Source organism: Esox lucius, chromosome 14, assembly GCF_011004845.1.
Source record: "Esox lucius isolate fEsoLuc1 chromosome 14, fEsoLuc1.pri, whole genome shotgun sequence".
In the NCBI taxonomy this organism is placed as follows: Eukaryota; Metazoa; Chordata; class Actinopteri; order Esociformes; family Esocidae; genus Esox; species Esox lucius.
In genome coordinates this window covers 3,916,173-3,943,593 of record NC_047582.1, presented here as the reverse complement: position 1 = coordinate 3,943,593, position 27,421 = coordinate 3,916,173, and the positions used below count along the sequence as shown (strand labels likewise).

The 27,421-nt window shown below is 40.5% G+C and overlaps 1 protein-coding gene across 6 annotated transcripts in view; it reads left to right on the top strand.

Annotated features, from left to right (window-relative positions):
* sema4d (sema domain, immunoglobulin domain (Ig), transmembrane domain (TM) and short cytoplasmic domain, (semaphorin) 4D) overlaps positions 1 to 27,421 on the top strand; it is a 64,284-nt gene that overhangs the window by 1,705 nt on the left and 35,158 nt on the right. For 4 of the 6 annotated variants that reach the window (XM_010905733.3, XM_010905736.4, XM_010905731.5 and 1 more), the window contains exons 2-3: positions 10,198 to 10,336; positions 22,371 to 22,489. In XM_010905733.3, coding sequence (XP_010904035.1) covers positions 22,452 to 22,489 — 38 coding nt within the window. In that variant the 5' untranslated portion in view covers positions 10,198 to 10,336; positions 22,371 to 22,451. Of the gene's footprint in view, positions 1 to 5,099; positions 5,206 to 10,197; positions 10,337 to 22,370; positions 22,490 to 27,421 lie in introns of those variants that run through there. The other 2 variants (XM_034296994.1, XM_010905732.5) reach the window with 2 other exon arrangements.

The window sequence follows — 27,421 nt, the reverse complement described above, 5'->3', positions numbered from 1 at the left end:
CATATATTGTCTCGACAGAACATGAGTGTGACGTTATAGATTTCCTCCAGTTCTTGTACCAGTAAAATTAGCTGTTCGTCCGACGTGTTGGTTAGGTTATTGACTATTCAGTATTGTAGTACTTCCTACAAGCATTCCTATTGGTTTTCCGCTGTGATAGAACAAAAAAATAGAACACTGCTCTATTTTTTTGTCGTCTGCTGTTCCGCCATGGCCAGCGCTGTCGTCCCGCTTCAAGGAGCGGGGCGGGAAGCCTTTTGTGAATGGCTAGCAATGGAGCGCTTCCGCTTTCAACAACGGCATGCCGCTTATGTGTGAATGAGGGATGAGTGCCAGACTGACCGATTGCCTGACTGAGTATCCGAATAGTCATTGTTAAATTGCGTAGTGGTTAGAGACGCGGGCTGCCACGCAGGCGAGCGGGGTACGATCTTCACCACGGACCAAATAAATTAGTCAATGTTCAGCATCGAGTACAACTTTGCATTATTCACAGTTTTCAGTCACCTGGTTGCTCTGACAGCTTGGCTGGCAAAACATTGTTGAAAGATGGCGGCTAACACTGGGGATTCTATGGAGCTACTGCACAATCCAGTAACATTTTCTACTTTTACAGCCCATGAGTGTTTAGATCACCTCACAAAACAAGAAAAACAAAGGTATACAAACACTGCAAGTCTTAGGCACTTGTTCAATATTGCAATCATATCTACATGTTATTGTAATGAGTGACATGATCTGTTTTCGTCTGCACCACTGCAACCAACTGCAATGGCCTAGCTAACGTTAGTGAAGCTAGCCACACCTCTCTTGTTAAATACATCGTGTTAGCTAAGTTAATAACAAAGTTTTCAGGAGAAAATTGCACCAATCCAACCTTCTCCGCAGCAACCCATGCTGTCAATGGTGGGTCATTTAAACAATAGGAATGGTTTACCTGACATTCAGAAAACGATTATATTATTACCTGTACATTTGTCACAAGATTCTGTGTTATACAGGCTGCACTACATTACACTGACCACCTATAGAACCACCGCAACTGTAGTTTAGGTTAATTAGCACTAAACTTTGTTTTGACAATAAAGAATTTCTTCTCTCTTCACCTCCCAAAATATTTTGTTTTTCTTGTTTTGTGAGGTGATCTAAACACTCATGAGCTGTAAAAGTAGAAAATGTTACTGGATTGTGGAGTAACTCCGTCGAATCCCAATGTTATCTGCCATGTTTCAACAATGTTTTGCCCGCCAAGCTGTCAGAGCAACCATGTGACTGAAAACTATGAATTGCAAAGGACGATCTGCACCAGGATGAACGTATTGCTTTCATTTTCGATATACATTGCATAGTTCTAATGGCCCTGGTGGTTAGCTATTCAACTGTCTGTTTTGTAAGGAAACCAACCAGCCATGGAGTGATTCGAGTCACTGTTTTCATTGTAGGTACTGTATAGCTATTAGCTAGCCATCTACATTAATCTCTTTTTAATTCAACATGTTGAATGTAGTGTAGTGATCTTGTTGGTTTGGATGTTATATAATGTAGGGAACCGTGGACTTCCGAATATTTGATTTGACAATGCATGTAAACAGACATCACATCCCACACATGTATCACGTGCACCCACATCCGCTGTCACTTAGTAAACCGCATATAGAATCCAGCTTGGGAAAAAAACATGCATCCCTTATAATGGCGGGGCAGCAGAACTAGGCTTGCCTGGTTCCTTTACTTGTTTGTATCTATCTTTTGTGATTGTTGAAATGGTTTTTTATTTGTCTTCTTTTTACTGAACACTGGGTTCAATTATAAATGAGATTAAGGTCTCAGTTGACATCCAGTCTAAATGATGTTGTGCCACTGTTGCTACAATGTCTTTTGGGTGATGATCTATGGCTCCTGCTGGCTTACACAAATCATAGATATCATAATTATAGTATTTTTTCTTTCAGAAGATATCTTGGATGATATGAAGGAAAGCGTAAACTAAAACCTGTAGAGGACCCTGTCGGCGAGCCAAGGATAATAATAACAGCTTAATACATTGTTGTATAAAACACACCTTTGTGAGTTTATTTAAATAATATTTTCCATACATATTCCAAACATTAAGAAGTAAATTAGGCTCAGAACATTGAATTATCCTGGTCACAAACCCTCACTGAATACTTTTCTATGACAAGTCTTCCTGAGGCCTCAATGTATCATTCATTCTGCAATATCAAATTAGATTCCAGTCCTGTGTTAGGTCATATGAGGAATGGCAGTCAACAGGACCCTGTCAATATGATGGTAGAACTGGGATGGCATATCACCTCTGGTTCTGCCTCTGGTGCTGTGTCAGAGTAAGATAGGCTATCCATTTTAACTTATACCAGCTGCCCTGTAGCAGATAATCATAAAGCAGTGTTAAAAATCAGCTGGTTTTTTTTATATAGTGGTTGAAATAATGATCACGTACCCGGTCATCAAGGGAGAGAGTAATTCAAGTTTTTATTGCAGCATTAGACAGTCTTATTGTTCATGATGTTTACAGACTAGGATACTTGGTCTTACAAACTGGGTTAGAGTGGTTGCAGTACATTTGTCTGTTCCCTTGATTATCTATAATATTACTGATGACTAATGAATCTTAATTCATAATGAAACTCCCAGTGAACTCAACTAAACAAAATGGGTCTCTCTCCATCATCATAGAATGAACAGAAGGGCTGCTCTTACCAAGTATGTTCAGAGCTCGTCTATGGAGCACCAGGTACTCAGAGGAAGAAAAGATTAGTGTCTCAAGTTAGCCTTTCTCTCCATGCCTTAATCAGAATACATTGTGGCTGTTTTCAAGTCTCACGCCAGGAGAACACATATATACCGTTACAATTAAAATAAAGGTATATCATAGTAGCAGGCAAATTATCTTGAGGCTGCATAGTCATGATTTGAAATTATTGGCCAGTAAACAATGCACAAACAGTATTGCACTAGCTGCTTTTAAATTTGCTTTGGTATTTTGTTTACGTTAATTAAATTATACTGTGAAGTTCCCTGTCTATGGTATTTTACATACATTTTCTTTCCAGTAGATTGTGTTGGTTTGGTGAGTGTGACTCCTCTATTGCTTATTTTTGAATATTTTTTGTCTTGATGTCAAGGTTCATCTTACAAGTTCTTTGGAAGCGCATGACTCACAAGTTTAGATTGAATTACATTGACTGATAATCTATTGAAGCATGCAACCCTGACTTTTCTTCCTTAAATGATTTACAACTGGTATTTATCATTTAAAAGAATCTTTGTTCCAACTTGTTTTAAAAATAGTAGCTGTTTTGTTTGTCATGAGTTGTGTACTGCTAGACCATACTACTTCATGTACCATGTGAGTGCTCATTCCCCCTGAAAGTGGGTTTGTGTGGGGTCACATGGATATGAAGTTGAAACACAGGGTTTTCTGTGCCACTTACCACTGAGACCAATTGTGTTATTAGTTCCTAAACACAGGCTGGGATGTGTTCAATAGAGCCCAAACGATATGGGTTTTTTGTACCCGATTCCAATTTTTGAGTGGAACTATTTACCGATACCGATTGTATCTGCTGGTTTTTCTATTATTGTAGCTGAAATAAAAAATTTATCTTTACAGAAATTTTTTCCAATACAGTAGTTACCACTGAGTTTGTGCATAGCATCAGTGTTTTGATGTGTAACATCCATTCTTTGTCCAAACAACTAGGTAGATAATCTGTGAACACTTTTATATGCCACTTTAAATTAATATAAAAGTCTGTGTGCATATTGTGTGAACTTTTTACACTGGAAAGCTTCTATTTATATTCACCTTAAAAGCAGTTTGTTCTCTTTCCTCCCAGTGGTAGTGCGCAAACTTGTATCAGATGAGTGCCCTCTTCAGAACAAACAAATAATTAATTAATTATATTCATAAGTATTAAAAAAAAATTCAGTAACATTTATTCTGAAGCTAACATGAACACCGGATTTATTGGAAAATGCACAGAAATGGGGTATCACATTTCTCAGCCTCCCTGGGAAAGTCTACTCAAAGGTACTGCAAAGGAGGGTTCGGCAGATAGTCGAACCTCAGATTGAAGAGGAACAATGCGGATTCCGTCCTGGTCGCGGAACAACCGACTGGGGATATGCCCATCCAGTCTACATGTGTTTTGTGGATCTGGAGAAGGCGTATGACCAGGTCCCCCGGGAGATACTGTGGAAGGTGCTGCGCGAGTATGGGGTGAGGAGGTCCCTTCTGAGGGCTATCCAATCCCTGTACGTCCAAAGTAAGAGCTGTGTTCGGGTTCTCTGTAGTAAGTCGGACTCGTTCCAGGTGGGGGTTGGCCTCCGCCAGGGCTTTGTCACCAATTCTGTTTGTAACTTTTATGGACAGGTTATCAAGGCTTAGTCGTGGTGGGGAGGGGTTGCAGTTCGGTGGTCTGGGGATCTCATCGCTGCTTTTTGCGGATGATGTGGTCCTGATGGCATTATCGGTCTGTGACCTTCAGCACTCACTGGACCGGTTCGCAGCTGAGTGCGAAGCGGTTGGGATGAGGATTAGCACCTCTAAATCTGAGGCCATGGTTCTCACCAGGAAACCGATGGAGGGAGGTGTTCCAGGCACGTCCAGCTGGGAGGAGACCTCGGGGTAGGCCCAGAACTAGGTGGAGAGATTATATTTCGACACTGGTCTGGGAACGCCTCGGGATCCCCCAGTCAGAGCTGGCAAATGTGGCCTCGGGAAAGGGAAGTTTGTGGTCCCCTGCTGGAGCTGCTGTCCCCGCGACCCGATACCGGATAAGCGGATGAAGATGAGATGAGATGCACAGAAATGCGTTTAAAATGTTGTATTTTTCCTGAACTTAAAACATTTGCACATTTTGCATTGTAATGGTCATCAATACACACTAATATTTTTTTTTAAAATATTTCCAAATTGAGCAATTGTATTATAAAATTATTTGATTTGTCAACTTTAACACTAAAGGCTCAGACAAACATTTATGCTTGGTTTGGCTCAGAGCAATTACAACCTAGACATAGACATTCCATTTTGCCATTCACGTAAATACCATCTTGCTCTCATTGACTTTTACTAGCTGTTTCTCCTCCTGTTTTTTGATTGTCTCAGAGCTGGGATCAAGCGATTAGCGATTCAGCGCTAAGCATTAGACTTGGGTCGTCATCAAGACACAGTAGTAGGTGAGCACCAAGTATTCGGAAGGTCTTGGTGCAGTGTGCCATGGCCTTAAATGTGTGTTCCATCAGAAATATTGACAGTGGCACACTTCGTTATTACAATGGAACAAATGTGTTTTCTCTTCAGGTGCATCACACACATCTGTCATGATACCATGCAATTTGAGTTTCTCTTGGCACATTTTGAAGCAAACATACATTTTGAAGCAGTCATACACATCTTTCAGGTATAGACTCTGACATCTTTGTCATTTTTTTATAAACATATACATATACAACTAATTTGTAAACCGCAATTACGTTAATGGCTCACTATTACATTGCTCCTTACTTGCGCTATAATGATGGTCCTTAACATAGTTGATTAAATGTGAAAAAAAGCCTTGTTGTAACATTTACAGTTAAGGTAAACTTAGGTTTAAGGTCAGGAATGACAGTACTTGTGGTAAGGTTAGGGTTAGGTTACTGTTATGGTAAGGCATCACAGTACTGGGGTTAGGATGAAGGTTAAAGTTTCATAAACAGAAAAGGCCTGTCTAAACAACACAATTCCACATATTACCTTTACTTAATCAACCATGTTTTATAAGCTAGAAGGTTCCCTATTCCCTAAAATATGGAATTGATATCTATGAACCTGTTATGTTACATCTAATTGCACAAGGGATTACATATTATCAAGCAGCACTGTATGCATGTATTAATATTGATCATTTGACTATATTGGTGATATGCTCTATTGTTTCTTTTGTTTGAACAATAGCTCCTGACAGATGAGGTAACATTGTATCAGTGCTTGTTGTAGGTTAAAAGTGATTGTCTGACCCTTTCTTTACTAATGACTGGACCAGGAAATGTAGAAGGATTTTTAACTGTTTATGTCCTCAGCTGTGACCCCCCCCATAGGATGCTGCTCCAATGGGTTCTTTCCTACTAAACTATGTGCTTTAACTTCCTTGTTTTTTTTTGTTTTTTTTTATTCACTTTGATGTGCAACTTACCAAATTCAAAGTAACCCAACTGGCTTAGTAGGAACACTTGTAGTTTATGGTAAAACAATTTAAAAAGTCATTCAAGGACTAAGTTCTTTTAAAGTTGAATGTATTGGCCATAAATATACACTTGAAAGTAACATTATTCAAAGTTTATATTATTTATGATGAATCAGGTGACTTTTTGTATAAGTATACCATTTAAGCCCTCCTGAAACAATAGTGCTATTTCCAAATAAAATCCCTATACCCCTATATTTCATTGAATATAGTAAGAAGACAACATCAAATGTTAAAACTGAGAAATGTTATTGTTTTTGGTAAAATACATTACCATTTTGAATTTGATGCCAGCAACATGTTTCAAATAAGTTGGGACAGGGGTATGTTTACCTTTGTGTTGAATCAGCTCATCTTTTAACAATACTCCGTTTTGGAAATGAGGAGACCAACTGCTGTGGTTTTGAAAGTGAAATGTTTTCCCATTCTTGCTTGATATAGGATTTCAGCTGCTCAACAGTTCGGGGTTTCCTTTATCATATTTTTCTTTTCATTATGCGCCATATGTGCCGGATGGTCCCTCTCCTTTTCAGTCCGGAGGACACGGCGTCCATGATTCCCAAAATCAACTTCAAATTTTGATTTGTCAGACCACAGGACAGTTTTCCAATTCGCCTCTGTCCATCTTAAATGAGCTTGGGCCCAGAGAAGGCAGCAGCATTTCTGGATCTTGTTTATATCTGGGTTTTTTGCCGCATAGAGTTTTAACTTGCATTTGTGGATAAAGCGACGTACTATGAACACATACAACCCAGCACATGCAGTCATTTCCGCTACAGGATCCTGTCTTGTTTTTAATGCAGTTCCGTCGGAGGGTCCGAAGATCACAGCCTTCCAATGTTGGTTTTTGGCCTTGTTTCTTGCATAGAGATTTCTCTGGATTCTCTGAATCTTTTCATGATATTGTGTACCATAGATGACGATATCCCCAAACTCTGCAATTTTAGGTTGTGAAACTTTATTCTTAAATTGTTGCACTGTTTGCCTGTGCAGTTTTTCAGAGTGGTGAACCACACCCCATCCTCACTTCTGACAGACCCATCCTCTCTGGAATGAACTTTTAATACCCAATCATGTTACTGATCCTGTTGCTAATTGAGCAAATTAGTTGTGTGATATTCCACCAGGTTTAGTTTTTTATCACCACACACATTTTCCAGTCTTTTGTTGCGTCTGTGCCAAAATGTTTTAAAACATGTTGCTGGTATATTGCCATGAATTCACCTGAGTGCCTTCAATGCATGTGGCCTGACCTGTGTTGGGTCCATGAAGCATCACAACCATAGGTGGGTTAGAATATGCCCTCTTAATACCAGAATAATTGATGTCTAGAGAAGAGGGAGAGCTTATCCGTTTCAGTTCCGGCTATAGGTGCAGTCCAGGGAGGTTCAAACCAAAAATCCTGTGGCCTGACATTTAGTTTATGTGCGGTTTCCTACATCAGTGTGAATCCACTTGATGCAAATACAAAAATAAATCCTGCTGTTAGTTGTTATACACAGAAATGCCTTCAGAATAAATGTTGTTGGCCTGGCAACTCATGCCCTTTAAAATAAATAACCGAATTGATGAAAAAATCTCCAACAAGCAGGAGCCAAGAGGACGGTCATTACTAAGGGTAGAGAAGAGAAACGGAAAGCTCCGTGAGGCATAGGGGTATTGACAGCTTAGAGTGTTTTGAAGCTAAAATGAATAGCTTCTATGTACACAGGGTTGGGGAGTAATGGAGTAAAAAACTATTTATTAGTATTGTAATCGTATTATCGCTACCTTTTTGGAAAAGATTACTCCCTGGATTGCTTTAAAATTCGGAGAAGATTTTTGAGTATGCACAATATAATTAACAACTTGCGTCTTTCATCTGCATTGGTACACAAATGTAGGCATCCATATCCAGAAAAACTATGCCTGTCTCTATATTACGCTATTTGATTAAAATGCAATTTAGTCATCTACAACAGAGGCAGGTTTGCCAGAAAAATAATAGGCTATACCAGAAGGTTTCTTTTATAATTTCAGTAGGGATGATTTTGGTGGCTACAGGTTACCCATGACCAATCAGATATTATTGAATTATAGATGGTACGTTGACATTTTCTTTTGAAAATTAATTATTGAATGTTTTAATTAGGAAATACAGCGAGAGAAAACTGCACCTTTTTCTTTCCTTTCCAAAAAAGTTGAAAAGGAAGGTTTTGAGTGAGGAACAGAAGGGTTAAAATTAAGAGACCACTGCAAATTGAACGCTTTTGTTCCTCAATCAAAACTTTTTGTAAAGGAAAGAAAAAGGTGCAGTGGTCTCTTAGATTTATCTTGCACATATAGCTCCGGAAAAAGTTAAGTTGCAATTACATCCCTAGTTGATATTGGCAGCTGTGAAGGTTTGCTAAAGGTGTGAAACTGCCTTTTTAAAATCCAACTGCGATGAGGTTGATACGAAGAGGCTAAATAAAACACAGACCTTATTCGAAGTGATTCTAAAATTCTTTATGCAATAAATGAAGGGTGATGTGAAAAGAACCAGTATCACAGACGCCATATCCAACACAATAATAGTTCAATTAAAGATGTAGTCTTAACTGCCTATCAAACATATTTTTTGCTGCTTGTTTATGCTTATTGTCTTGGAAAGACAGTTGTGGAGGATTGTGTGGAAATGTGGTGTAATTTGCCTTGTTGGTTGCAGAGTAGGTACACAGTTGAAACCCGCAAACAATGTTTGCCACTTTAATCTCCAAGACTTTCTGGTCTTTTATTGGGAATGACAAGCTTGAGATAATGTACATTGTATTATTTATGTAGTATACTGCAGTAAAAGGAAATTGATTAGAAACATGCCTAACCCATTTAAGTAAAATGCAACACCCATTCATCCCCAGTTATGTAAATCCTTAAGACAGACTTGTCCTGGAACAGATGTCGTTCAGTTGGTAGTTTTGTATGTCTTCTAATGCCTCGTAACAGGAAAGTGATTGGATTACGTTATTGAGTTTGGGTAATACCAAAGTTACATTACTGATTACAATTTTGGACAGGTAATGTAACAGATTATACTTACATTTAACATTTTGAATGTTGAAGTGATTTGCTAGATTATATCCAGACCTACCTATTATGGTTAGTACTTACATGGGAATCATACCCTCTCCCTGGCGTTGCAGGCAACATGCTCTAACTTCAAAACTATAGTGAACCCTGTTTTGAAAGTAACCTACCCAAACAAAGTACATTCTCTCACTGGGATATCTCTGCTATTTGCAGGTGATATTGATTAAACTAACAGGCGCTTATCTTGAAAGTGTTCTTCTCAATGGGCCAACACACTGGGGAAATTGAGTAAAACCGTTATTTTTTTAGGTTCTTCAAGGTGTTATCCAGAATAACCTTCCTAAATCCTAACCAACATCTTCCCCTTAGGATGGAAACAGTCCTCAGCCAGCCTTACCTCTCACTCTGGCATCATTAGAGTATCTCGGGTTAAAATACTGCTGAAAAAGGGCTGCTGGAATATTGATCCCTTTTCTCCCTACCTAAGTAGTGCAAACGCGTCTCTTTTGACAATAGGCATTCATTCAGAGGAACCCCAAACCCCTCCTCCCCAGATCCTGTCTATTGACACTTTCAAGAGGCGAACGAGATTTCAGCGGCCATAGCTCCCAGTGCTCGTTGTTTGACCATCTTGACAGGGAGAAGGCAGGCAGGTCCAGTAGCTCCTATTGTCTCACCAGGCTGCAAAAGAGCAAGGCTGCTCTGACTCATCAGGCATTAGAGGGGGTTGAGTGGTGCTGTGATGTAACGGTGTCTCCCCCTCCCCTTCCTTTGCGTTTTGGACAGATTGGTTTAATCATTTATTAATGCTGAAGAGAAAAAGAGGGCTGGATGGAAAGAAGTGACTGACTAAAGGCTACCTCTGCTGGATGCTTTTGATTTTTTTTCTTCAAAGGTCTGCAGTCTTTCCCCCGGTCATGATCACACCTTGGTAGCCTGCCTGGTAGGGGCTTGTGGAGGTTGTGAAGAGTGGAGCCACCACCTCTTCTCACTCTCCCCAGCGTGTGGATCTTTTGAGTGGGCTACAGAGTTTGGTAAGAGTCCCCTCATCGTAAATGTTACCAAGAATTAAAAAAGATACCAGAGCAGATATGTCAATATCTGAATATTTATTTTAAAGGGGAATCCCGGTTTTCCCCATTTATAAAATACATGTATACATCCTTTCTCTGTCTAGTTGTTGAATTATTCAGTGTTTCTGTGTATAGTGAAATCTCCTGGTGCCTGCATGTGAGTGAAACTGAGGCACTATAAACCATTTGTGGCATGATATTCCACTTAAATCTAATATCCCTCAGATAGGAATTGCGTGATTGTTGTGGTATATATATTTTTTAATAATGAGTTTGGTAATTTTTGTATGGTCGATATTTAGACATATAAATGCGTATGCCAATGTTTTATACCGAAATTTTGCTAGACACAAAATCTATGCAGTGAATGTACTAGCATCCATCCAGAGACTTAGACCAGCCTTTGGGGTTAGGGTTAGTCGTTGGCTTGCTAAAACCACGCTAAGCCATTTGGTATTAACGATTAAGCTCAATAGCTAGATAATGCACTTGCGAAAGCTTAACTTCTAACCTTGTTGCTTTGAATGTATAGTCATGACAAACAAAGCGCTGGCTTAACTAATAAACGTTGTGTTTAACTATATTAATATAGTCTGTGCATGAATGAAAAGCATTATCAGTTTTATGTTAACGTTTATAGTTGATTACACTTTTTGAAACAATTAATATTAAGTCATTGTCCTAGAGTGGTCTCGGTGCACGGCTTCAATGACAGCCTTGTAGGTTAGGATATCATTGGTTGGTTTAATAACATGGATTTTTTTTTATCTGCTTGTTATTAACTTGTCTAGCTAGTTAACTATGCAAAAATGGGGAGCATTGATTGGCTTTCATGGGTACAGAAACCTAAACATGACAATATAGCATATTTGAATGTTCTGTTAGAGGCAAACAAAACACTGGCTGCATAACTATTAGCCTATAGTCTGAACATTAATTAAAATGTCAAGGTTTATGTCAAATGCACCGAACAATACAGCGTCATACTGCACAGTGAAATTCTTATGACATGGCACCCAACAACTACATAGTGAGAGTTAAGAAGAGTATATCAGCAAAAATATAGCTTGACAGAAAATAAAAATAAAGAAATAATATACACAATGCTATACACTAGCAGCAGTTTAAAAAAGAGTACTGTAAACTAGCAGCAATCTAGGTAATATTATTGATATAGCAGCAATCTGGGTAGTATTATTGTATAACATTTAGATATCGCAAGTATGGCAGTAATATACATAAGTGTGAACTAGCAGCAATTGGTTGAGTTATTGAATATTATCGAATGCAACATATGAGTGTAATATGCTTATGAATGGTACATGCAAAGGAATATTATAATGCCCATTAAAAGTACCTGAAAGGACATCAGAGCATCTGGAATGTGTGTGATCAGTATGTTACTGATTGAGGTGCCTTATGGCCTGAGGGGAAAAAACTGTTTTTCAGTCTGGAAGTGTGTGCTCCGATGCTCCAGTAGCATCTACCAGATGGTAGCAGTGTGAACACACCATTGCCTGTGTGGCTGTGATCTTTGATGATGTTCCGTGCTTTCTTCAGGCATCGTGTATGGTAGATGCCTTGCACAGAGGGGAGATGCCAGCCAATGATGCGCTCCGCAGACTTTACCACCCTCTGGAGGGACTTGCGGTCTGCAGCGGAGCAGCTGCCGTACCAGGCAGTAATGCAGCCTTAGAGGATGCTTTCAAAGGACATGCCACATTTCTTGAGTCTCCTCAGGAATTATAGTAGTTTTTGGGCAGTTTTTACTGCAGAGTTCACTTGTCTGGACCAAGTGAGGTCATCCTTGATGAACACACCAAGAAACTTGAATTCAAAGACCACCACTTCCTGAATTCCATGATCTAACCCTAACCCCACAATCTCTTTAGTTTTGCAGAGAGAGAGGTTGTTATCCTGGCACCATGTAGCCAAGTTCCTTACCTCCTCTCTGTAAGCGGGCTCATTGTTGTTGGAGATGGTGGTGTCATCCAAAAAGTTGAGGATGATGTTGGAGCTGTGTGTGGCCACACAGTCATGCGGTGCTCAGTGTCAAAGCAGAGGAGGTGAAGTTGCCCATTCTCACCACCTGGGGTCTGCCCGTCAGGAAGTCCAGGATCCAATTGCAGAGGGAGGTGTTAAGTCCCAGGTTCCCTGATCCTAGGAACAAGCTTGGGGGCACAATAGTGTTGAATGCAGGGTTGTAGTCCACGAACAGCATCCTCATGTATGTGTTGCCTTTTTCCAGGTGGGAGAGGGCGGTGTGTGTCGTCAGGGCGATGGCATCGTCCATAGATCTATTGGGGCGGTATGCAAATTGGAAGGGGTCCAGTGTGTCAGGAAGGGTGGAGCAGATATGAGCTCTGACCAGCTGCTCAAAGCACTTCATAATGGTGGAGGTCAGTGGTACAGGGCTGTAGTCGTTCATGCAGGTAATGGAAGGTTTCTTTGGTACAGGGATGATGGTGGTCTGTTTGAAGCTGGAGGGGACTACAGACAGAGACATAGAGAGGTTGAATATGGAGGAGAACCTCCATTAGTTGGTCACCCCCTGAGGACACTATCTGGAATGCCATCTGGTCCTGGTGACGTCTGAGGGTTAATAATTTTTTTAACTCTCCTTGTATCAGCCGTGGTTAGGGAGAAAGTGTAGTCGTCCTGGTCTTCAGCAAGCCTCACTGAAGGAATTGTGTTGATATTACACAGTGTAGTATTAAACATTTTTCTAACTTTTGCAGTTTTACGAATTTTCTTTGGAGCAGATTTCTGAAAAGATAGTTGGGCAACTAGGTTTAAAATAAAAAATATATAATAAATGGATCGGCTTTTGCCACGATTCCCTTTGTGTACCTTTCATACATAATAGGCTGCATGTAATTCACACCATGGTCAACTTGGCGGCGTTAGGGCTGATTGTGAATGGGCTATGCCTTTTTGAAGAATCATATACAGTATATGTATTTATTTTTATTTTTTTTAAACGTTTGTCTGCCTTGATGATGAATTTACCAGTAGCCTAGGTAGATCTGCAAAATAGTATTTTGGACCAGCTCTAGCAGGCTATATTGATGGAAATATTTCGGTTAAGTAAGCGCTTACTTTACTTTGTGAGGTTTTGTTATAACAGGACATGGAAAACGTTGCATAAAGCTACTGTGGGTGCAATGAATCTACCCTGACAAAGAACCGCCTTCACTTAGTAGAACCGTCACCGCGAGAAAGCGGTGTGTTTGCATTCTCTTTCTGTAAAGATGCTTGTTTTCGGCCTCATTAGGCATGGGGGCACTCTCTTCATTGGCTTGTGAGCTCTGCAATATTTTTCACTGATTGTGTGGTATGAGCTAGAGCCCAGTCAGTGTTTCCTCTCCTCTCAAGATCAAAGCGAGTTAACATGTCTATTCAAGTGCTATCACTACAATTCAAAGAATTGGACCCAGACGTCGGCACTCTGTATTCCCCAAACAAGCAGTAGGTCATAGAATTGACAGCCATGCAGCCTTTTGTCATTCATGTGCCATCTTCTAAAAACCACAAGGCTTAAATGATGTGTAGAAGTGTGATTTGACACAATCTCATTATTTTTTGTTTAATCCTACATGTAGACCTGCTGAGTGTAAATGGCAAAGATTTTCCTTTGAAAATTAATTAACTACTTTATAAGATTCATCATCTTTTTACGGTTAGAATTTATTAAACTTGCCATGACCTAGTTGAAATAAAAATGTTTTGTCCATCATGGTTTAACCAGTATGGTTTTACGTAAGGGTCAATCGAAATTATTTCCATCAAGTGTGCAGAATGTTTTCATGTAATATTTTCCATACCTGGAAATCATTTCTATTTGCAAATGTCAAGCTGTACCAAGAATTCTGGAGACCTTCAGTCGTTTTCCCTTTTGGATGTATTTTAAAGGAATTTTATCTCATCAACACAAATGCCATATTTCCATAGTATCTGCAGCACACAGTGCTAACAATTGGGTCACTGACTGACGAGATTGTGGAAAACCCTCTGGAATCTCTGCATGGCTCAAACCATTCCATTATGAGGTGTAGGAAATGTGCTGGAGGAGTGGTTGCCTTGAATTTATCACCCCACAGATTCTGTGGTAGACTAATCTGCCATGGAGACCCATAAAACTCTTGGCTGGCCCAGATCAATTAAAAACAAATAGATTCACAGAAATCCTTCTGCAACTGCTTTCTGACCTAAAGACAATATTATACATTTAATGTGTATGTATGTATACACATGGTAAGACATTACTTAACGTGTGTATATATACATACACAAACATATGCTACACGCACTTCCTTTGAAAAGTTTGGGGTCTCTTAGAGACTTGTTTTTGAAAGAAAAGCAAAAAAAGTGTCCATTAAAATAACATAAAATTGATCAGAAAAAACAGTGTAGGCATTGTTAATGTTATAAATGACGTGTGGCTAGAAATGGCAGATATCGCACAGAGGCCCATTATCAGCGGCCATCACTCCTGTGTTCCAGTGGCACATTGTAATTGCTAATCCAAGTTAATTATTTTAAAAGGCTGATTGATCATTAGAAAACCTTTTCACAGTTATGATTGCATACACACCCAAAAACATATTCTGATTAAAGAAGCAATAAAGCTGGCATTTTTTAGACTAGTTCATTATCTGGAACATCAGCAATTCTGGGTTTAATTACAGGCTCAAAATGTTTTCTTAAACTTGTCAGTCTATTCTTGTTGAGAGAAATGAAGGCTATTCCAATGCGAGAATTTAAAACGAAACTGAAAATACCGTACAACGCTCTATGCTACTCCCTTCACAGAACAGTGCAGACTGGCTCGAACCAGAACAGAAAGAGGAATGGGAGTACACAAGTGAGCAAGAGGACAAATACATTAGTGTCATGTTTGAGAAGGCTTCATTACATAGTACCTGCAAAACACCAGTCTCAATCACAAACGGTGAAGAGGCGACTCCGGAATGCAGGTCTTCTAGGCAGAGCTGCAAAGAAAAATCCATATCTCAGACTGGCCAATAAAAAGAAAGATTAAGATGTGCAAAAGGATGCAGACACTGTAGGAAGATTGGAAGGACGGATGAGTCTAAGTTTGATGTGTTTGGATCACAAAGAAGAACATTTATGAGACGCCTACCAAATGAAAAGATGCTAGAGGAATGTCGTCAAGCATGATGGAAGCAATGTGATGGTCTTGGGTGCTTTGGTGGTGGTAAAGTGGGTTTTGTATAGGGTAAAAGGGATCTTGAAGAAGGAGGGCTAAAACTAAATTTTGCAACACTATACCCAGCTCCAAACTATGCAATAACTATTTAGGGAAGAAACAGTCAGCTGATTTCTGTCTATAATGGAATGGCCAGCACAGTCACAGGATCTTAACCCTACTGAGCTGTTGTGGGAGCAGCTTGATTTTATGTTACATAATTGCCATCAAGCCAATCCAAATTGTGGGATGTGTTCATGCAGCATAGGGTGAAATCTCATCAAATTACCTCAAGAAATTGACAACAAGAAATGGTCTGAAAGGCTGTAATTGTTTCAAATGGAGGATTCTTTGAGGAAAGCAAAATTTGAATGACACGATTATTGTTTCAATTAAAAATAATTATTTAGAACCTTGGTGATGTCCTATTCATTTTCATTTCCTAATCATATCGCACAATTAGCAACTGGTCAGTAACATGATTGGGTATTAAAAGGTTATTCCAGAGAGGATGGGTCTAACAGAAGTGAGGATGGGGAGGGGTTCACCACTCTATGAAAGACTGCGCGGGCAAGAAGTGCAATAATTTTGGGGATATCATCTACGGTACATAATATCAATAAAAGATTCTGACAATCCAGTGAAATGTCTATATGCAAGGGACAAGGCCAAAAACCAATATTGAATGTCTGTGATCTTCGGGCCCTCAGACGGCACTGCATTAAAAACAGACAAGATTCTGTAGTTGAAATCACTGCGTGTGCTCAGGAACACTTCCAAAAACCACTCTATGTGAACACAGTACAACGCTGCATCAACAAATGCAAGTTTAAACTCTACAATGCGAAGATGAAACCATGCATAAACAAGATCCACAACCTGCTGCTACCTTCTCAGGGCCTGAGCTCATTTAAGATGGACTGAAGCGAAGTGCAAAACTGTCCAGTGATCTGACAAATCAAAAGTTGAAATTATTTTTGGGAATCATGGACTCCACGTCCTCCGGACAAAAGAGGATGGGGACCATCCAGCTTGTTATCAGCGTACAGTTCAAAAGCCAGCATTAGATTAGATTACATTCAACTTAATTGTCATTGATGAGTACAAGTACACTACAACGAAATGCTGTTAGCATCTAACCAGAAGTCCAAATAAAAGAGGAAATAGAAGATACATTATAAATCATACTTGTAAATGTATGTTACAAATGGGATGTAAGTCAAATACAAATGGCAATTGTAAATATGCAAGAAGGCAAATTGAAGGTGCATGTGCAACTGAAGAGTAGGGATAGCAGCATTGAGATTACCGAGGGAGATGTGTACATGTAGCAACTGAAATTGTCAGACTGTAAAGCAGTGTCAGAGTTCCGTAGTACAAGGAGGGTAGTGCAGTAAGGTCCCTGAGAGGCAGTACTAAGCTGTGGGACTGGTAAGTGTTGGGTACAGAGTTCAGCAGGGTTACAGTAGTAGGGAAGAAACTTCCTGAACCTGCTGGGGTGGGAACAAAGGGACCTGTACCGCCTGCCTGATTGTAGATGGGCAATCAGTTTGTGGCATGGATGTGAATGGTCCCTGATGCCGTGCGCCCTTTGCAGACACCACATGGTCTGGAGGTCTACGATGGCTGGGAGCTGGGCACCAGTGATGTGCTGGGCGGTTTTCACCACCCGTTGCAGGGCCTTCCAGTCGGCCACAAAGCATCCGCCAAACTACACTGAAGCGTAGTTAGTCAGAATGCTCTTGATTGTGCAGTTGTAGAAGTTAACAAGGATCTTGGAAGACAGACAGGCCTTCTTCAGCCTCCTCAAAAAGTACAGGCACTGCTGCTCCTTTTTGACCATTGTTGAGGTGTTGAGGGTTGAGGAGAGGTCCTCACAGATGTGGACACCCAGGAATTTGAAGCTGGACACACACTCCACCTCAGTGCCATCAATGAGAACAGGGACGTGACTGCAGCCTTTAGACTTCCTGTAATCCACAATGAGCTCCTTGGTTTTCTTTGCATTGAGGGCCAGATTGTTGTCAGTGCACCATACCACTAGGCACTTGACCACCCTGTAGACTGACTTGTCATTGTCACTGATCAGGCCTGCCAACATGGTGTTTTCTGCAAACTTGACGATGGTGTTAGAACTGTGTACAGGAATGCAGTCGTGGGTGAAGGCGGAGGACAGGAGGGGGCTCAGCATGCAGCTTTGTGGAGCATCCGTGTTCAGGATCAGGGTGGAGGTGGTGAAGTTGTCTAACCTGACTGAATGAGGTTAGGAAGTCCAAAGTCCAGTTGCAGAGAGAGGGGCTGATCCCTAGGTCATGGTGTTTGCTGAGCTAAAGTCTATGAACAGCATTCTCACATAGGTGTTGGATTTGTCCAGGTGGGTAGGGTAGAGTGTAAAGCTGTGGAGATGGCATGCTCTGTAAATCTTTTTTCGATCGGTAGGCAAACTGGTAGGGATCCAGTATTAGGGGGAGGCAGGACTTAAACTGGGCCAGGACCAGTCTTTCGAAACACTTCATGATCTTGGGGGTGGGTGTGACAGGACACAAGTAATTCAGGCTAGATGCTGTCGACTGCTTTGGCAATAGCACAATGGATGCGTTCATGAAGCATGTGGGGACAACTGCCTGGGCCAGTGACAGGTTGAAAATGTCAGTGAAGACCTCGGCCTGCTGCTTAGTATATGTTCTGAGCACACGCTGGGGGATGCCATCAGGATCAGCCTCCTTGCATGCATTCACCCTGCTTAGTGTAGACAACATTTCTGCGATGGATAGTCTGAGGGGGAAGTTGTCTGCAGGGAGCTCATAGCTAGAGCTCTGTTGTCCCTGTCAAAACGAGCGTAGAACCTGTTTGGAGTCGCTGGTTGCGGAGGTAGGATTCTTTGGCCGGTAGTCTGTGATGGCTTGGATGCACTGCCACATGCGTTGGGGTTCAGAGTTGTTGTTGAAGTGCTCCTCAATACGCAGTTTGTGGTCATGTTAAGCTCAAATTGCTGAAAGGGTTCATGCTGGTTCAGACAGAAAGGTGTCAGAGCACACAGTGCATCGCAGTTTGTTGCTTATGGGGTTGCGTAGCTGCAGATCAATCCGGGTGTCCATGCCGACTCCTGTACCAATGCTGAAAGCACCTACAATGGGCCACTTACCTGGAGAACACATGGCACCATGAGGCACTATGGGAAGGAGGCAAGCCAGCAGAGGCAGTGGGATGCTTTAGGCAATGTTCTGCTGGGAAACCTTGAGTCCTGCCATGTGGATGTTACTTTGTCACTTACCACCTACCTAAGCATTGTTGCAGACCATGTGCACCCTTTCATGGCAAGGGTATTCCCTGATGGTATTGGCCTCTTTCAGCAGGATAATGCGCCCTGCCACAAAGCAAAAATGGTTCAGGAATGGTTTGAGGAACACAACAACGAGTTCAAGGTGTTGACTTAGCCTCCAAATTCCCCAGATCTCAATCCAATTGAGCATCTGTGGGATGTGCTGGACAAACAAGTCCAATCCATGGAGGCCACACCTCTCAACTTACAGGACTTAAAGGATCTGCTGCTAACGTCTTGGTGCCAGATACCACAGCACACCTTCAGATGTCAAGTGGAGATCATGCCTTGATGGGCCAGGGCTGTTTTGGCAGCAAAAGGGGGACCTACACAATATTAGGCAGATGGTCATAATGTTATGGCTGATCTGTGTATATACTGGTTTTGGAGCAACATATGCTGCTATGCAGATTACGTCTTTTCAGGGAAGGTTTATTTTAGCAAGAAAATGCCAAACCACATTCTGCATGTATTACAACAGCATGGTACCATGGTAAAAGAGTCTGCGTGCTAAACTGGCCTGCCTGCAGTATAAACCTGTCATCCATTGAAAACATTTTGCGCATTATGAAATGAAAAATGCAACAAAGGATACCCCGATCTGTTAAGCAGCTTATATCTTATATCAAGCAAGAATGGGAATACAATTCACTTTCAAAACCACAGCAGTTGGTCTCCTCAGTTTTTTTGGGGGAAAACAAGGACATTTCTAAGTGACCCCAAACTTTTGAACGGTAGTGTACAGTACATATGTATGTTGTGAACAGCAACAGCCAACCTTGACAGTGAGAACTACTGGAGGGAATAGGCTTTCCGGTCTGTTCTACTCCTGTCTGGGTTCAGGAGTCTCACTATAACCCTCGTGCTGTAGCTCTTATTTATGTAATCAGTAGACCTAACCCGCTTATGAAATATTGTATTGTGCATCTGGCAAAGGCCTGACTGCTAGACTTTGAGTCTGGCTGGTAAAACTGCATTGGCCAGGTATAGATTAAGGCAAAAGAGTAGGAAAAAACTTAATGGTTCCTTCTCCAGATTGACATAATGTATTTAGCTAATGGTGTTGCCGTATTTAATGTTTTATGGGAAGATAAACTAAAAGATGAATGGCCAATTTCGCTGAGTCTTTACTAAACAGAGAGGTCATAGGTTTCAGATAGCCTGCGGATATGTTAAGTGCATCCGTGAGAGTATTCCACCAACATCCTAGAAGGCTCCTGTTACTTGGCTGTAACAGAGCTCTTTTACAGGATAGGCTCTATTTTCAAGAATTTTCTCTCTGTTTTTTGTTGTTGTGGGGACAGGTTCATGCTGTAATAAATGTACATTTTAATACAGCTTCATAACTAGGTGTTTAGAAATGCGTCTTCAACAAATGTATTCATACAGTGCGGAGAACAAGTGTTTGAACAAGTATTTGATATCATAGGTACTCTTCAACTATGAGTTACAGAATCTAAAACAAAAATCCAGAAAATCTAATTTTTAAGTAATTAATTTGCATTTTATTGCATGACATACGTATTTGATACGTCAGAAAAGCAGAACTTAATATTTGGCACAAAAACCTTTGTTTGCAATTACAGAGATCATACATTTCCTGTATTTCTTGACCAGGTTTGCACACATTGCAGCAGGGATTTTGTCTCACTCCTCCATACAGACCTTCTCCAGATCCTTCAGGTTTCAGGGCTGTCACTGGGCAATATGGAGTTTAAGCTCCCTCAGATTTTCTATTGGGTTCAGGTCTGGAGACTGGCTAGGCCACTCCAGGACCTTGTGATGCTTCTTACGGAAACACGCTTGGGATGGTGTTCTTGGGGTTGTACTCATCCTTCTTCTTCCTCCAAACACGGCGAGTGGAGTTTAGACCAAAAAGCTCTATTTTTGTCAAACCAGACCACATGACCTTCTCCCATTCCTCCTCTGGATCATCCAGATGGTCATTGGCAAACTTCAGACAGGCCTGGACATGAGCTGGCTTGAGCAGGGGGACCTTGCGTGCGCTGCAGGATTTTGATCCATGACGGCGTAGTGTGTTACTAATGGTTTTCTTTGAGACTGTGGTCCCAGCTCTCTTCAGGTCATTGACCAGGTCCTGCCGTGTAGTTCTGGGCTGATCCCTCACCTTCCTCATGATCATTGATGCCCCACGATGTGAGATTATGCATGGGGCCCCAGACCGAGGGAGATTGACCGTCATTTCGAACTTCTTCCATTTTCTAATAATTGCGCCAACAGTTGTTGCCTTCTCACCAAGCTGCTTGCCTATTGTCCTGTAGCCCATCTCAGCCTTGTGCAGGTCTACAATTTTATCCCTGATGTCCTTACACAGCTCTCTGGTCTTGGCCATTGTGGAGAGGTTGGAGTCTGTTTGATTGAGTGTGTGGACCGGTGTCTTTTATACAGGTAACAAGTTCAGAAAGGTGCAGTTAATACAGGTAATGAGTGGAGAACAGGAGGGCTTCTTTAAGAAAAACTATAGCTGGAATTCTTACTGGTTGGTAGGTGATCAAATACTTATGTCATGCAATAAAATACAAATTAATAATAAAAAAATCATACAATGTGATATTCTGGATAATGTTTTAGATTCCGTCTCTCACAGTTGAAGTGCACCTATGATAAAAACGAGAGACCTCTAAATGCTTTGTAAGTAGGAAAACCTGCAAAATCGGCAGTGTATCAAATACTTGTTCTCCCCACTGTACATGCACCAATTGCCTTTCCTAACGCTTGTGTACACTCACAGCACCACATGATGACTGAACACATTTAACCACAGCAACCTAATATGGTGGATGCTGTAATGCCTTTATAGCAGGTAATTGTTATTTTGGTTGAAATATTTTTAAAATGTTGGGGCAGACTTGCATCCAGTGTCTTTCCCTAGTCTTGTTGCCCGGTAGAGTTCTTGGTGCAAGAAACACAATTTATGCCTGCTGGCTTCTGTTCTGCTGGTATCCATGGCAACAGTATCCCCCACAAAGTTGCTGAAGACCAATCCTTGCCTCAGCTAATTGTTAGCAAGTCGAGCATGGCAGCAAGTTATCCCCAGCCTGTTCAAATGTCATTTGTGTGAAATACTGGGTGTTGTTGTTAAAAACAAGCTGTTTAAAGAAGGTGAGTGTCCATAGAAAGCTTGGAGAAAGGTTAGAGACTTGCTAGGCTATTAGGAATCCCAGGTCGCCAATGCCAATGAGTATCTTCCCTTCATCTCCTGATCTCATGTATTTGCAAGTGAGATATGTCTGAGAAAAACTGTACCTGGGGAAAACACAATTTTTATGCTTGAACATAGTCATGTTGCTTTTCATTTGGGTGTCTTTTCTATGCAATTTCTCAAGAAGCATTATACTGGTGTTATATTGCCAGTAAGTAAAGACAGGCGTTGACATTTTACTATGGCTGCTTTCTATGTACTCAGTGTTCCTCTTTTCTCACCCCCTCCTCTCCCTTCACAGATCAGGGTTGTGGACCATCTTTGCATCCTACGCCCCACTTCAGTGTTTTCAAGCCTGTGCAGAACTGAAGAAAGCGTTTTCATGAATCAATATCAGCTAGTTGAAGCCATGACGGACAAGTAAGTTCTTGTGTACATTGTTTGCATCCATCACCAGAAAGGGTCTACTGTCTGCCTGTTTTTTTGTCTTGCATGAAGTAAGACAATGTCGTCATGTTAGTCTGCCTCTGTTTTGTTCCCACACACATGTATTCTGCTTTGAGGCAGAAGGATCTAGAGGGTGAGGGTGCTGGTAAGGTTGCTGTGACATTTCTTAAAAACCTAATTTGGAATGCCATCAGGGGACTTTAGTTTTTGTGAACCTCAATGAGATCTGGCCATAAGACAGCCTGGTATTAACCTTATGTTTTGCATGGGGCTTCCACATTTGTTCAGCCATGTTTATGCTATCCGCTGGCTTGCCTGTTGTTTTTCTGATGAGAATCATTCAATTGGAAGGATTTGAACCCATGCCACCAACTAGCTCTTTCTCGTGCACCTCACATCCTCTCCCTACCTTGTTCTCTCTCTCTGCCAGTGACGCAGAGAGGAGAGGAATGGGACAACTAGAACCAAAACAAGATGCTGCAATCCTTTTGTTGCGCTCAGCTGATGAGGGGAATCCAGGGAAATGATGCAGACACGTGTATAGTTTAGCGCTTGAATGCTCCCGTTTACAAAGGTAAATCAGTGACAAATATTAGCTTGTATAGCATAGATATGTAGTTGTAAACCCAATTTGCAAGTGTGCAACTGATGCTTTGTGAACAAACTATTTACCTGTATTTTGTGTTAGGCGTGAAGATTAGTTCAGAACGTGAACATTAAAACATTTGTAACTGTAATCGCATTTGAAAACTTAATTGAATATTTGGAACATCTTAACAATACAATGTACTTTCCAATAATCTGGAACAATACAATGTACTTTCTGTGCGTTCTAATCCTCTGACTCAGACACAATCTGCATGGGCTCCCCCATCTGCCTAAGCAGCCCGTCCATACCAGTCCAGCATTTGATCTATCAATATGTGCATGTCCAAGTTGTCTTCATGCATCAACTGGCCAAGCTAAATTCATCTTACACACAGATGTATGAGAACGCTCTGCTATTCATTTTGATACATTTACAGCTATGAGAGCTGATTCCTAAATTATCTAACCTTATGGGTAATGTGTAAACTAAGAAATGTTTCTTTGGTAGTAAATCTTTGAATGTTTGTTTGTTAGTCAATGGTTACCATAAATTGGATACTATTGGAACACATTATATCATTAGCTTTTGAGCAATAGTATAATTGGCTGGCTAGCTATTTATCTTGTTCCAAAAAGTTTTTGAAGTGAAAAGTGACAGATCAGTATGAAATTAGCTCACTCTTCTTGCTTGCAACACATGTGCAAATCTTTTGGTCATGGTTATGTGCAAAATCACTGACAGAATCAGTGTGCTAAAATGACATGCGCATTTGTACTGATGCAATTGCTGCTTGCAAATATTCAGTTACAAGCTATAAGTTTTTTGTTATCTACACATCTTGGATCGTATTAACAAATACAGGTCTTTTTCCCCTTTTTACCAATCGTTAGTTAATCACTTGTAAATTGGGTTTACAACTACAAATATATTTTCTTCATTTGCAAATATAGGCTAATGCCCTAGCATTTCTTTCCTACAGCTTAGGTTAAAACCGAGAATCTAAAGCTAGTTTGTTACGTTTCAGTTCAAGTGGTCAGAGGTTTCACTTAAGTATCTAGCACTTTTAGTTCTCAATTTGGAACTACCTTCTCCATGGCAGGCTTTCAACTACCCAAACATCTACCTATCAGCTTATCATGCTGCTGCTATATTAAGCAATAGTTTTTATACCATTTAATCTTTTTGTGAAACATTTCAGACATCTCTTTGTTGTATCCATATAGAACACATATAGAATACAATATGTAAATAGAACACGATTTGTGTTTTCTGTCTTCCGTTCTACTGATATTACTTCTAGTTGCGATGAACTTATGTGGGTCAGCTGGCAATGGCAGCTTCAGAGACATGGGCTGTTAGGGCTGGACTGTTGCTCATTCAGTGCAGTTTACTCTCAGCGAGGCATGCCTTTCTCAATGGTTGCAGCTGTGATCAGCACTGTACACACACACACACACACACACACACACACACACACACACACACACACATTAACACACACCCATACATACTCTCTCAGGACCTAGAATGATAAAATTCCTGTGGGTCACAGCATCAGTGTTACAGTGCCGAACCATACACAGTTAAGCTATGTCACAGTTCTAATACATTAATGTTTAGAAACACTATATATTGCATAAAACAAGATTGTTTTGGTACAGAGGCAGACCCTTTTCAATAAGTAGCCAGCTGCAGTTGTTTCTTTTACAATGTGAGTATGCCCGTATTTCTACATGTGTGCTGAATAAAGAACTAAAACGTGGTCATGATGGTTTTAAGTATTAAGTAAGCAATGAGTTTGTTGACAAGCTGTCCAGCAGATCAAAGGTATCTTAGCAACTAGCGTCTGGGATGATGGGAGGCCCCAGATTTAGTAGTTTATTGTTCTGCTGGTGCTGGTCAGTGTTCTTGCACAATTGTTCATTTGGAAGAATGATAAATGTTGCTGCCAAAAGGAAGTGAGGAGAGGAATTGGAGAGTGCCCCTCCATCAGTAAGCAGGGAACAAAGACCCCCCTCAACATGTGACTACTTAAGATTCATGCAGCTCTGATCAGCGCTGCTATTTCTGCAGCCCCACCCCCATTCCCAGCTCGTCTTCTTTTTTATCAGGCTTGCTTACCAGCAGCAAACATTTGCACACAAAACGACAGACATTCTAGTAAAAGCTTGATCCAATGGAAGCCTATTCCCAACAAACAAACAGCCTAAAGGCATTTTTTGAGAAACGTAACTTTTCCTTGTAAATGGAGGTTTCCCTTGTGTGATATCATTGTGGTCCTTAGGTTCCATAGATTGTGTTCTTTATACAGTGCACTCTGTAGGTATTGGGACATTTTGTATGGAGCCATAAAAATATAGCAAATGTTTGATTCTAAGTCCAAACTTTGATATCAGTAAAAGCATTATTTACCAGTTTTTTTTAAGGTATATGCACATACGTTTTTCAGCAATTTGAAATTACCATACCTAGGTTTTGCGTTTTCCTTTGGTGTCTGTTGTTTGTTACCATGACGACTTGAGGGTTCAGTAAATGTCAAGGGAGCCATTCTGAGGCTAATACAAATTCCAATATTTACCACAGTGACAAAAAAACCTATCCTATAGTTCATGAGTATATGTTAGGAGGGAGGCTAAGATTATTTAGCCACTACCTCTCACAGAAGACTTCAGCAGAAGAACTACACCGACTACATTGCAAGGGGCAAACATCTAGTTAGCTGACAAACAGGAGGGCCATGTTATGTTACCTAAAAGGGGCTGATTTTTGGATTAATTTTTGGATTAATTAATAACAATTAACATGTACCGGAATGATGGCAAGAGGAATGTGTGGACAAAAAAGGTTGTTGGCCTACCACCTCAACAGTGAAATATGGTGGAGGGGTTATGTTGGGCATGGTGACATGTCATTGGCTCACTTGTAATTGATGTTGCTGCTGATGGCAGCGACACAATAAATTCTGAAGTGTACAGAAAACTCTTGACTGCTAAAGTACATGCAAATGTCTTCAGACTCATCTTTGAAAATCATCAAACAGCAAGACAATGATCCCAAACATACTGCCTTAGCAACTTAGGTTTTTCAGAGCCAAAAAATGGGAAGTTCTTGACTGGCCAAGTTAATTTCCATATTGCTGTCCAATTCAACATGCCTTTCATTAGCTTAAGGCACAAAATTGCCAAACAAATAACAACTATTGATGACTGCAGCACAGGCCTGGCCACACATTTTCAGAGAAAATGCCTAGGATGGGGTCAATGGGTCGCTGATGTCAGGCAGTTATTGCATGCAAATATTATGTGACAATATGAACTTAATTTAAACATTACACTGATATATGGCCCATAAAATAAATAGTGGTGGCCTTTCTAAATGGTGAAACCAATATGTACTCAAATACGATCATAAAACCAACATAAGCAGATTACCTGTAGCCTGACTGACACAAAGCCTGACTCAAAGTACACCCGACTGAATTCAGAGTCACAAAACTCCCTATGCTGTGACTAAATTGGGTTGCCTCAGATAGGCTAGCTAATTTGTACTTGTATTACATAAAAATCCAAACATTTGGGGGCTGTTTCCCATGCACATATTAAGCCAAATCCAGGACTAAAACTCATTTCCCATGGAGATTTTTCATTTATCTTGAATTGTAGCCCTAGACTAGGCTTAATATGTGACTAAGAATCTGAGTTGAAGTATAGAGGGAGAAGAAAATAATTAACTGTCCCAACTTCCTGTTATTACAGAGTGCATGTGTTTTTTGACGTAACTATTTTTTGTCATAAGTCTACACAACACACCATAATGACAAAGCGAAAACACAATTTTAGAAACACACCAATGTATTGAAAATAATAAAACGTATATGTACATAGGTATTCACACCCTTTATTCAGTACTTCGAAACGATTGTGGCAGTGATTACAGCTTCAGAGTCTTCTTGTGTATGAGTCAACCGCAATTTTTTAAATAACCTTTCCTATCTCTGAGGTCTGCGGAGTGTTCCTTGTACTTATTTTTTTCTCTAATATTCACTGTGAAGTGTTGAACGTTTATTTTGACAGGTATGTGCCTTTCAGAATAATTTCATATCAATTCATTTAGCCATAGGTGGACTTCAATTTCTGGACACAATTGAACAAAGGACACAGGATGCATCTTAGTTGAATGTTATAGTGTCATGGAGAAGGATCTGATAACTTCTGTATGAGAGATTTCTGTATTTTATTTTCAATGATTTCCTTACATCATTATGGTGTATTTTGTCAATTAATTGCAAATAATGCTAGTAATAATTTATAAACTGC